This window comes from Taudactylus pleione, unplaced genomic scaffold (assembly GCF_031769625.1).
Source record: "Taudactylus pleione unplaced genomic scaffold, aTauple2 ptg000738l, whole genome shotgun sequence".
Classification (NCBI taxonomy): Eukaryota; Metazoa; Chordata; class Amphibia; order Anura; family Myobatrachidae; genus Taudactylus; species Taudactylus pleione.
Genome location: NW_028285140.1, coordinates 347,501 through 360,155, shown reverse-complemented (window position 1 = coordinate 360,155; position 12,655 = coordinate 347,501). Strand labels below are relative to the sequence as shown.

At 41.2% G+C, this 12,655-nt stretch overlaps 1 protein-coding gene across 1 annotated transcript in view; it reads left to right on the top strand.

Moving 5' to 3' along the window:
• The window catches only part of LOC148477173 (uncharacterized), a 58,677-nt gene that overhangs the window by 33,008 nt on the left and 13,014 nt on the right, over positions 1 to 12,655 (top strand). The window contains exons 5-7 of the mRNA XM_088457084.1: positions 352 to 507; positions 4,943 to 5,041; positions 5,736 to 5,828. Coding sequence (XP_088313210.1) covers positions 352 to 507; positions 4,943 to 5,041; positions 5,736 to 5,828 — 348 coding nt within the window. The remainder of the gene's footprint in view (positions 1 to 351; positions 508 to 4,942; positions 5,042 to 5,735; positions 5,829 to 12,655) is intronic.

Here is a 12,655-nt window from a genome sequence, read left to right as displayed (position 1 = left end):
TCGTCCAGTTTTTGCTTCTTCTACTGCTGTCCCTCCTGTCCCATTTTATTCTCCCCAATATGCGGCCCCTTCCTCGGCATATCCTCCTGCCTTTCATCAAGCGCAATTTCGATTCCCTTTACTTGCCAGCTTGGCAATTTTACCCTTCTGCTGCGGCTGCAACCCCGCCCTCACCCCAGGTGTCATCTCACAGCGTGTACGCTGGCCCAGTGGTCACTTCTGCGCCCCTGCCCATGTCGTCTCCCCTTCCACAGCCACCACCCACTCCTCCTCCTGTTGCCGCCAAGGCGCCACTTCCTCCGTCAGCTGTTCCCAGTTTGGCGTCTTCGGTGTCTCACCCGTCTTCTTCAGTCCCAGGTTTTGAAGTATCGGAGGGTCGCAGTGGTGAAGTGTCGGTGGTCCAGTCGTTGCCTACCCGGGGACAGGAGGATTCGGCACCGGTATCCGAAGCTTTGGCGTCATCAAAGGAGAAGTTTGGCGAGGTGGGTCCAGGGCCATCTGGTTCCGGTGAGTATGAAACCCCGATGTCTTCTTCTGATTCTTCTTCTTCCTCTTCTCACTCTTCTGGTTCCCCTGCACGCCCCCGAAAGATTGCTAGAATGGTTGCGCGGCGGTTGGCGAAACAGTCAGCTAGCGGTACTAGGAAGGATGATGAGACAGGACCTAAACGCATGAGGCAGGGGCGGATACAGTGCATTGTGCGAATACTGCGGTCCTGCGAGATTTGCGAAAAAGTGTTAGAGGCAAGATTCGTAGGGGTAAATTTGTAGACCTTTTCTCTCTTACGGATGACATGAAAAAGGGTTTAGCACAGGCTAAAAAATCGGGAGGCATTGGGGAAGATACCTTTTGTAGCTTCAATACTTGGCTGAAGGGCATGCTCATATTCACGACATGTACCTATTTTTGGTGCTGGACATGTTTGTACGGTCTCGTAATTTGGCATGGCGTGAATATGATTTACAATTTAGAAAGAAACATGACGGTGCTTTAATTATTCCTTTTGGGGTTAATGATGTTGAAGTGTGGTTAGAAGTGTCACAACAACGTCGACCCCCCTTGGACGGTGTGTCTCCTCAGAAGAACTATCCTTACAACAGGCAGGGGACTGGGGGAGTGGGGAGAGGAAAATGTTTTGCCTTTAACGACTCCAAGTATACTGGGGGGTCAGGCTGTCGCTTACGCCACTCCTGTCTCTGCGGGGGTGAGCACCCTGCCAAGGACTGTCGACGTGGGGCAGCGTTTGTTTCCCAGGACCAATTAGAGGGACACAAGGGTTCTGGTTAAGGCTAGTTCTCCAGTGTGTTTGGATTCTCTTTCAAGATGGTTACAGTTATACCCGTATAGAGATGATGCATTGTTTCTTTTCGAAGGTTTTTCAGAAGGTTTTCGTTTACCCATAGATAGACCATTGGTAGTTAAGGCGAAGCAGAACTTACGTTCTGCCAGAGATTTTCCCGGGGAATTGAAGGAAAAAGTGGGTGCGGAGGTTTTGCTCGGGAGGATGGAGGGTCCTTTTCCTTGTCCTCCTTTGCAGAATCTCTGTATTTCTCCAGTGGGCGTGGTTCCTAAGAAAGTACCGGGCAAGTTTCGTTTGATTCAACATCTTTCGTATCCGCAGGGCGGTTCTGTTAATGATGCCATACCTGAGAGTTGTCGCAGGGTTGTATATCAATCGTTTGACGACACCTTGGATTTAGTACGTAGTTTTGGTCAGGGCGCTTTGTTGGCAAAACTAGATATAGAATCGGCATTTCGCTTATTACCAATGCATCCTGAAGCTATGCAATTTATGGGTTTTAGGATGGATTTGGGTTATTTTGTAGACAAATGTTTGCCTATGGGCTGTGCGGTTTCCTGTGCCTATTTTGAGAAATTCATCTCATTTCTTCAGTGGTGTCTGCATGCCGGAACGGGAAGGACCGGCATAGCGCACTACTTGGATGATTTTCTCTTCATAGGTCCAGGAGAGAGTGACGTTTGTTTTGACCTCCTTTTTTCTGCGCAGGCTTTGTTTAGAGTATTAGGTGTTCCAGTTGCTCATGAGAAGACAGAAGGGCCTACCGTTTGCTTCGCTTATTTGGGAATCGAGATAGACACAGTGGCGGGTTGTTGTAGACTTCCGCGTGATAAGGTGGAGAAATTGCTTGAACGTATTGAGGTCTGCTTAGCAGCAGACTCGGTTAGATTACGCAGGGTTCAGTCTCTTCTCAGTTCTTTAAATTTTGCTTGCCGTATCATTCCCATGGGTAGAGTTTTTTGTAGGATATTGGAGAGGGCCACAGCTGGAGTGGTTCGGCCGCATCACTACGTTCGCTTGTCGACAGAGATAAAGGAAGATCTCCGTATGTGGAGCAGGTTTTTGGTACACTTTAATGGGGAACGCATTTGGCCTTCACCTCCTTTAGCGAACAGCAGTTTACAACTTTTTACGGATGCGGCCGGATCGTCTGGTTTTGGGGCCTTTTTGGTGCGCTGCTCCGTGGCCTTCAGAATGGCGCGAGGAAGACTTGACGAGTAACTTGTTGCTGCTGGAACTTTTCACAATTGTGGTAGCGGTTGAACTCTGGTCCGTGCGACTGAGCAACTGTGAAGTTGTATTTTGGTGCGACAATTTGGGGGTGGTACACGCCATCAACAACCAGCGCTCGTCTTCACCTTTTGTTTTGCGTTCGCTGCGGCATTTAGTTTTACGATGCTTGGAGTTTAACATTAGATTTAGGGCTAGGCACATTCCAGGGGTATTTAATGAGATCGCTGACGCATTGTCGCGCTTTCAATTTGATCGATTCCGGGCACTTGTGCCGTCGGCTTCTGATGTTGGTTTGGTATGCCCCTCGTTTGTGTGGCAGATTATCAAGCCGGCTTAGAAGGTTTGGCGTTAAGTTCACTGGCTCCGTCGACATTCCTGGCTTACTCAGCCGCTTTGCGGGATTGGTGCACGCATTGTGCTCTCCCGGACATGTATGGTAAGTCGCCGGAACAGTTGATTTCATCTTTTGTTTGGCTTAGATATCAGCAAGGTAGATCCAGGGCATTTATGGGCTCTGCGCTAGCGGGGGTCTCATTCTTTTGTAAACTTATGGGTTTGCATGATCCCACCAAGTCTTTTATCCTAGTGAAGGCTTTTTACGGGGTTGGGCAAAGGAGTCACCAGCGCGCGCTGACTCTCGTCGGCCAATCGATTTGCAACTTTTGTTAGGTCTGTTGGGTACCATGGATAAGATAGCTGCTGATAGGTTTGAGGCTTCTCTTTTTCGTCTTGCTTTCGCTGTGGCATTTTTGGGGGCATTTAGGGTGAGTGAGTTGGCTGCGTGCAATAAAACCTCCACTGCTTCGGGGCTTTTGTTAAAGGACATTGTGTTTCGAGAATCAGCTGTTCTTTGCAAACTGCGATCCTCGAAAACAGACCAAACAGGCAGGGGTAAATGGGTCACATTGAATCAGCATCAGGATTTGGGTATTTGTCCGGTTCGGTTAGCTGCACAGTATATGGAATTACGTCCTGCAGGGGGGCATCAATGGTTAATTCATGCGGATGGTGGGCCTCTCACTAAGTTCCAATTTGCAGCGGTTTTTAAGAAAAGTTTGTTAGAATTGGGAGTTAATCCTTCAGATTATGGTACCCATTAATTTCGCATAGGTGCTGCTACTTGTGTGGCCCTCGCAGAGGCATCTGCGCTGGGCATTAAGCAGATAGGGCGTTGGAATTCGTCTGCTTATAAAAAGTATGTGCGCTGCGATAGGTTATAGATGCGCACCTTGCGTTAACCCGAAAACGTTGCTTACCCGCCAATCATTGAATGGCTAGCGTTCAACAATTGGGGGTGTGAAAAGATTTTTAAATTTTTCCTCCCGTTAGCCATGATCTGACCCAATTTGGTTCACGGGTAGGTTTTTTGGGTTTTCTTCTTCACTCGGGTTCCTGTTTTCCCCTTTTTATGCATACTTGCAAGTCAGTTGCTTTGTGTTCATTTAAAGTTGTGTATGTTGGACTTGGGTTTGGTGTGGTTCTCACGGTTAGGATTTTTCTTTTTCCACAGCAATGGCAGAAGAAGATGGTCAGGTGTGGCTCCTGGGCCATTCCTATATATTTTGGGCGGAGAAATATGTTTTATCACAGAAGCATGCCTTGTGACCTAGTGGTTGTAGGGTTCGTTGGACTGGCGTGAGAGGCTTGCGCGTGAATGCTGTGTTGGCATTGATAGTTTCATCTGTGTCGAAGTGGGGGTTACCCAAATTTTTGGTTTGCATGTTGGAGTAAATGACGTGGGACAGTTGAAAAGCGAATTTGTCCTTCTCTTTGCGGGGGGACCCGGGTGCTGGCTGTACGGTAGCACCTCGGATTGGCCCAGGAGGGAAGTGAGACTCTCACATCGTTAGTACGTCTAGAAGGGAGGACGTTTTTAGTCGTCCTCCGAGCATTGAGTAAGGTGAAAGCTAGAACTGAGTTTGCAGCGTCTCTTGGCCACCCTGATTAGGTTGATTAATTTATAAATAAAAAGCTGTGACCTTTTTAGCCAAGCTATTGGTGTCTGTGTCTTTATTTATTTATGACTTAAGTTAAGTAAGCTAATCAAGGTGTTAAGGTAACTGAAGCAGTAAACCAATGCAGATCTTATGGCCCAGTGCCCAGTGCCACATTCCCAGCTTTTTATCAACATGGAGGAGCCACATCCAGCAGCAGTTGGCTCCTGCCCCACCTTGTCAGTGACCAGCGCTCAGGGTAGGGAAAATACAATCACTAATGAGTTACATTATGTCATTTATTTAGGTTCCTCCTAAAATTTGCCCAGGTTCTCCTGTAGATAGTGCCGACCCTCCGTATACCACCAAACATGAAGGTGCCGGCAGCTATTTTAAGCCTTTACAAACCCAGCTCTTCTTAGATAGACCTCACATGTATTAGACAAATGTCATTCTCACCTCATCTTTCTTACAGCAGGACCAGCAACCAACCCGCACCCCTGGGGAGCAAAACCGATCACAGTCATTGGAAGATAACCAGACTGGAGAGAAGGTGCAACAGGCTGCACCGGAGGTAATAATATATTCTGCACCAAGTGATTATTCTCTATCTACTGTAGGGGTGATTTTAATGGGGCTTGGTGAGGAGAGTGGTGTAATAGCATAGTGATAACCTACACAGCATTTTTAAGTAGACTATGGAATAAAAAACAACTTCCCTTAAAACTAGATAATGGTGTCGTCTTCCAGCGTGGTCAGGAATATGAAAAGATAAAATTGCACATCATGGTGTAATACGTTTGCAATAGAACCCACATTCTCCAAAGTAAAAAATAATACACGTACTAATCATACAGACCAGATAAATAAATACGAAACATTAAATAATGAACAAATCCCTTAAAAAGTGCTAATACACAACTGTTACCTTAGAAGGCAAATGTGGTATAAGCATTATATAAACCAAAGCACATGTACAAAGTTGTAAAAGGGATTTATTAAGACCTAAACATACCAAAAAATATATGTATACGTAGCATCCAAACATATATAAATCACAGGTAATAATCCAGATGACATCTTCACCAGATACTTGTCTCGATGCTTTTTGTGGTTGTCGCAGGGACTTTCGAGAGAGGGGAGAGGGCGTATCTGTAGCAGCCACAACAGGGACAGAAGTTTCCAGATCTCCCCATATGACTATGACTATATAGATATTAGATCACAGAGATCCCAGTAAATAATTATGTTTCTCATCTTCTCTCTAGAAGAACCAGAGATGCAATAAACCTGTGAGTGAGGAAAACCGCTCAGATTCAGGAAAGGAAACCAGTGTACAGACACCACAATCTACAGAGAAGGTAAATTGTATCACAGACGAGTGGTACTCAACTCCAGTCCTCAAGTACCACCAACAGGTCATGTTTTCTAGATTTATTCAATCATGCACAGGTGAGTTAATCTGTTTTGCTGAGTTAGCAATTATAACTACTGTATCCACAGACCGAAATACATGACCCTTTGGGATACTCGAGGGTTGAAGAACCACTGAAATAGACCATTATTATTTATTGTTATTTAACTGAGACTAAAGTCAAATGATTTCTGGACAATGTGATAAGCAATAGCAGTGCTGTTGGGTGGCAATCATAAAGTATGTGAGCAAGCAAAAGCGCAATCCTGACCACCAGCACATACCTGACACTAAGGATGACATGTAAGTACAATTTACTTATTTAATAATGTTTGCAGAATTTATCAATAGGAAACTTTTGGCCCAGGGGTGCCATAACAGAAAAATGCTGATTCTCTAGGGAGCCGTTTGGAAACCACTGGTGTAGCGGAATCAGTTCATGCAGCAGCCAATCATTATCGGTGAAAGGTTTCTCGGTGCCCTACGCAAAGCTTCAGCCTACATCCTACATCCCTCCTCCCCAGATACCCACATCCCAGCCCCCTGTATGCTTAAAAAGAATAACTTTCTACCTCCTAACTGGTTGACTTTTCTGCAGGCCGAATGCTGATGTATAATGCAGATTATTGTATATATTCTGCTGCTGTCCAGGGGGAATTTAAAGCAAAAAAAATCGACACAATCCAATAAAATACATTCTTACAATATTTTTTTATTTATATATTATGCCTGTGCAACTGCATATTACACAAAGTGTGTATTTCAAATCCGAGAAAAAAAAATCTCTGCATGTCCTCTGCCCACCAGCTTTTCCTTTACATGTTGCCCTGCATACTAGCTTTCCTCGCATGCCCTTCTGCCTACCAGCTTTTCCTTACATGCCACCCATGACCATTATCATTCTCTCACATGCCAACACCTGCACACTATATTGTCTCCCAAATGCTCCCTACTGCCACCAGTATTTAACACTCATGCCCTTCTACCCCCAGTTTTTTCCCTTAGATGCCCATCTGACCACTAGTCTTTTTCTCAGATTCCTGCATACCAAATTTTCATTTACATATCACATACCATTTTCCTTTCCTTCATATGTCCATCTGCCCATCTGCTTTTCCCTCACATGTCCCTTTGCTTTTCCCTTACATGTACCTTTTCTCGCCAGCTTTTTTCTCACACGCTCTTCTGCCCACCAGTTTTTTCCTCACAACCCCCTCTGAATATTAGTTTTCCACACATGCCCCTCTGCTTGCCAGTTTTTCCCTAACATTGCCACCTACTATCCACCAGCTTTTCCCTCACAATCCCTCTTGTATATAAACATTTCCCTCACATGTCCCACCATGTACCTCCAATGGACCCAAGCCTGTGTAATTTGTTCTTTCTCCCCGTGTTATGAGCCGCTGTGCTGCGGCTCATACTCCTGCCTGGCCAAAGCTAGGCGATCGGTACACCAACGGCTACATCATGTTAGTTGCATGGCATGCTGGTCCCAGCAATTGCCTAGCTGACAGGATGCACTCACCGCAAATTCCGCCATGCCCAGCAGCTGCAGCAAGTATACAGCCATGGCCAAAAGTTTTGAGAATGACACAAGTATTGGTTTTCACACAGTTTGCTGTTTCTGTGTTTTTAGATCTTTTTGTCAGATGTCACTATGGTATACTGAGGTAACATTACAGCAATACATAAGTGTCAGATGTTACTATGGTATACTGAGGTAATATTACTGCATTACATAAGTGTCAGATGTTACTATGGTATACTGAGGTAACATTACAGCAATACATAAGTGTCAGATGTTACTATGGTATACTGAGGTAACATTACAGCATTACATACATGTCAGATGTTACTATGGTATACTGAGGTAACATTACAGCATTACATAAGTGTCAGATGTTACTATGGTATACTGAGGTAACATTACAGCATTACATAAGTGTCAGATGTTACTATGGTATACTGAGGTAACATTACAGCATTACATAAGTGTCAGATGTTACTATGGTATACTGAGGTAACATTACAGCATTACATAAGTGTCAGATGTTACTATGGTATACTGAGGTAACATTACAGCATTACATTAGTGTCAGATGTTACTATGGTATACTGAGGTAACATTACAGGCATTACATAAGTGTCAGATGTTACTATGGTATACTGAGGTAACATTACAGCATTACATAAGTGTCAGATGTTACTATGGTATACTGAGGTAACATTACAGCATTACATAAGTGTCAGATGTTACTATGGCATACTGAGGTAACATTACAGGCATTACATAAGTGTCAGATGTTACTATGGTATACTGAGGTAACATTACAGCATTACATAAGTGTCAGATGTCACTATGGTATACTGAGGTAACATTACAGCATTACATAAGTGTCAGATGTTACTATGGTATACTGAGGTAACATTACAGCATGACATAAGTGTCAGATGTTACTATGGTATACTGAGGTAACATTACAGCATTACATAAGTGTCAGATGTTACTATGGTATACTGAGGTAACATTACAGCATGACATAAGTGTCAGATGTTACTATGGTATACTGAGGTAACATTACAGCATTACATAAGGGTCAGATGTTACTATGGTATACTGAGGTAACATTACAGGCATTACATAAGTGTAAGATGTTACTATGGTATACTGAGGTAACATTACAGCATTACATAAGTGTCAGATGTCACTATGGTATACTGAGGTAACATTACAGCATTACATAAGTGTCAGATGTTACTATGGTATACTGAGGTAACATTACGGCATGACATAAGTGTCAGATGTTACTATGGTATACTGAGGTAACATTACAGCATGGCATAAGTGTCAGATGTTACTATGGTATACTGAGGTAACATTACAGCATTACATAAGTGTCAGATGTTGCTATGGTATACTGAGGTAACATTACAGCATTACATAAGAGTCAGATGTTACTATGGTATACTGAGATAACATTACAGCATTACATAAGTGTCAGATGTTACTATGGTATACTGAGGTAACATTACAGCATTACATACATGTCAGATGTTACTATGGTATACTGAGGTAACATTACAGCATTACATAAGTGGCAGATGTTACTATGTTATACTGAGGTAACATTACAGGCATTACATAAGTGTCAGATGTTACTATGGTATACTGAGGTAACATTACAGCATTACATAAGTGTCAGATGTTACTATGGTATACTGAGGTAACATTACATAAGTATCAGATGTTACTATGGTATACTGAGGTAACATTACAGCATTACATAAGTGTCAGATGTTACTATGGTAAACTGAGGTAACATTACAGCATTACATAAGTGTCAGATGTTACTATGGTATACTGAGGTAACATTGCAGGCATTATATAAGTGTCAGATGTTACTATGGTATACTGAGGTAACATTACAGCATTACATAAGTGTCAGATGTCACTATGGTATACTGAGGTAACATTACAGCATTACATAAGTGTCAGATGTTACTATGGTATACTGAGGTAACATTACAGTATGACATAAGTGTCAGATGTTACTATGGTATACTGAGGTAAACTTACAGCATGACATAAGTGTTCAGATGTTACTATGGTATACTGAGGTAACATTACAGCATGACATAAGTGTCAGATGTTACTATGGTATACTGAGGTAACATTACAGCATTACATAAGTGTCAGATGTTGCTATGGTATACTGAGGAAACATTACAGCATTACATAAATGTCAGATGTTACTATGGTATACTGAGGTAACATTACAGCATTACATAAGTGTCAGATGTTACTATGGTATACTGAGGTAACATTACAGCATTACATAAGTGTCAGATGTTACTATGGTATACTGAGGTAACATTACAGCATTACATAAGTGTCAGATGTTACTATGGTATACTGAGGTAACATTACAGCATGACATAAGTGTCAGATGTTACTATGGTATACTGAGGTAACATTACAGCATTACATAAGTGTCAGATGTTACTATGGTATACTGAGGTAACATTACAGCATGACATAAGTGTCAGATGTTACTATGGTATACTGAGGTAACATTACAGCATTACATAAGTGTCAGATGTTACTATGGTATACTGAGGTAACATTACAGGCATTACATAAGTGTAAGATGTTACTATGGTATACTGAGGTAACATTACAGCATTACATAAGTGTCAGATGTCACTATGGTATACTGAGGTAACATTACAGCATTACATAAGTGTCAGATGTTACTATGGTATACTGAGGTAACATTACAGCATGACATAAGTGTCAGATGTTACTATGGTATACTGAGGTAACATTACAGCATGACATAAGTGTCAGATGTTACTATGGTATACTGAGGTAACATTACAGCATTACATAAGTGTCAGATGTTGCTATGGTATACTGAGGTAACATTACAGCATTACATAAGAGTCAGATGTTACTATGGTATACTGAGATAACATTACAGCATTACATAAGTGTCAGATGTTACTATGGTATACTGAGGTAACATTACAGCATTACATACGTGTCAGATGTTATTATGGTATACTGAGGTAACATTACAGCATTACATAAGTGGCAGATGTTACTATGTTATACTGAGGTAACATTACAGGCATTACATAAGTGTCAGATGTTACTATGGTATACTGAGGTAACATTACAGCATTACATAAGTGTCAGATGTTACTATGGTATACTGAGGTAACATTACATAAGTATCAGATGTTACTATGGTATACTGAGGTAACATTACAGCATTACATAAGTGTCAGATGTTACTATGGTAAACTGAGGTAACATTACAGCATTACATAAGTGTCAGATGTTACTATGGTATACTGAGGTAACATTGCAGGCATTATATAAGTGTCAGATGTTACTATGGTATACTGAGGTAACATTACAGCATTACATAAGTGTCAGATGTCACTATGGTATACTGAGGTAACATTACAGCATTACATAAGTGTCAGATGTTACTATGGTATACTGAGGTAACATTACAGTATGACATAAGTGTCAGATGTTACTATGGTATACTGAGGTAAAATTACAGCATGACATAAGTTTTCAGATGTTACTATGGTATACTGAGGTAACATTACAGCATGACATAAGTGTCAGATGTTACTATGGTATACTGAGGTAACATTACAGCATTACATAAGTGTCAGATGTTGCTATGGTATACTGAGGTAACATTACAGCATTACATAAATGTCAGATGTTACTATGGTATACTGAGGTAACATTACAGCATTACATAAGTGTCAGATGTTACTATGGTATACTGAGGTAACATTACAGCATTACATAAGTGTCAGATGTTACTATGGTATACTGAGGTAACATTACAGCATTACATAAGTGTCAGATGTTACTATGGTATACTGAGGTAACATTACAGCATGACATAAGTGTCAGATGTTACTATGGTATACTGAGGTAACATTACAGCATTACATACGTGTCAGATGTTACTATGGTATACTGAGGTAACATTACAGCATTACATAAGTGTCAGATGTTACTATGGTATACTGAGGTAACATTACAGCATTACATAAGTGTCAGATGTTACTATGGTATACTGAGGTAACATTACAGCATGACATAAGTGTCAGATGTTACTATGGTATACTGAGGTAACATTACAGCATGACATAAGTGTCAGATGTTACTATGGTATACTGAGGTAACATTACAGCATGACATAAGTGTCAGATGTTACTATGGTATACTGAGGTAACATTACAGGCATTACATAAGTGTAAGATGTTACTATGGTATACTGAGGTAACATTACAGCATTACATAAGTGTCAGATGTCACTATGGTATACTGAGGTAACATTACAGCATTACATAAGTGTCAGATGTTACTATGGTATACTGAGGTAACATTACAGCATGACATAAGTGTCAGATGTTACTATGGTATACTGAGGTAACATTACAGCATGACATAAGTGTCAGATGTTACTATGGTATACTGAGGTAACATTACAGCATTACATAAGTGTCAGATGTTGCTATGGTATACTGAGGTAACATTACAGCATTACATAAGAGTCAGATGTTACTATGGTATACTGAGATAACATTACAGCATTACATAAGTGTCAGATGTTACTATGGTATACTGAGGTAACATTACAGCATTACATACGTGTCAGATGTTACTATGGTATACTGAGGTAACATTACAGCATTACATAAGTGGCAGATGTTACTATGTTATACTGAGGTAACATTACAGGCATTACATAAGTGTCAGATGTTACTATGGTATACTGAGGTAACATTACAGCATTACATAAGTGTCAGATGTTACTATGGTATACTGAGGTAACATTACATAAGTATCAGATGTTACTATGGTATACTGAGGTAACATTACAGCATTACATAAGTGTCAGATGTTACTATGGTAAACTGAGGTAACATTACAGCATTACATAAGTGTCAGATGTTACTATGGTATACTGAGGTAACATTGCAGGCATTATATAAGTGTCAGATGTTACTATGGTATACTGAGGTAACATTACAGCATTACATAAGTGTCAGATGTCACTATGGTATACTGAGGTAACATTACAGCATTACATAAGTGTCAGATGTTACTATGGTATACTGAGGTAACATTACAGTATGACATAAGTGTCAGATGTTACTATGGTATACTGAGGTAAAATTACAGCATGACATAAGTGTTCAGATGTTACTATGGTATACTGAGGTAACATTACAGCA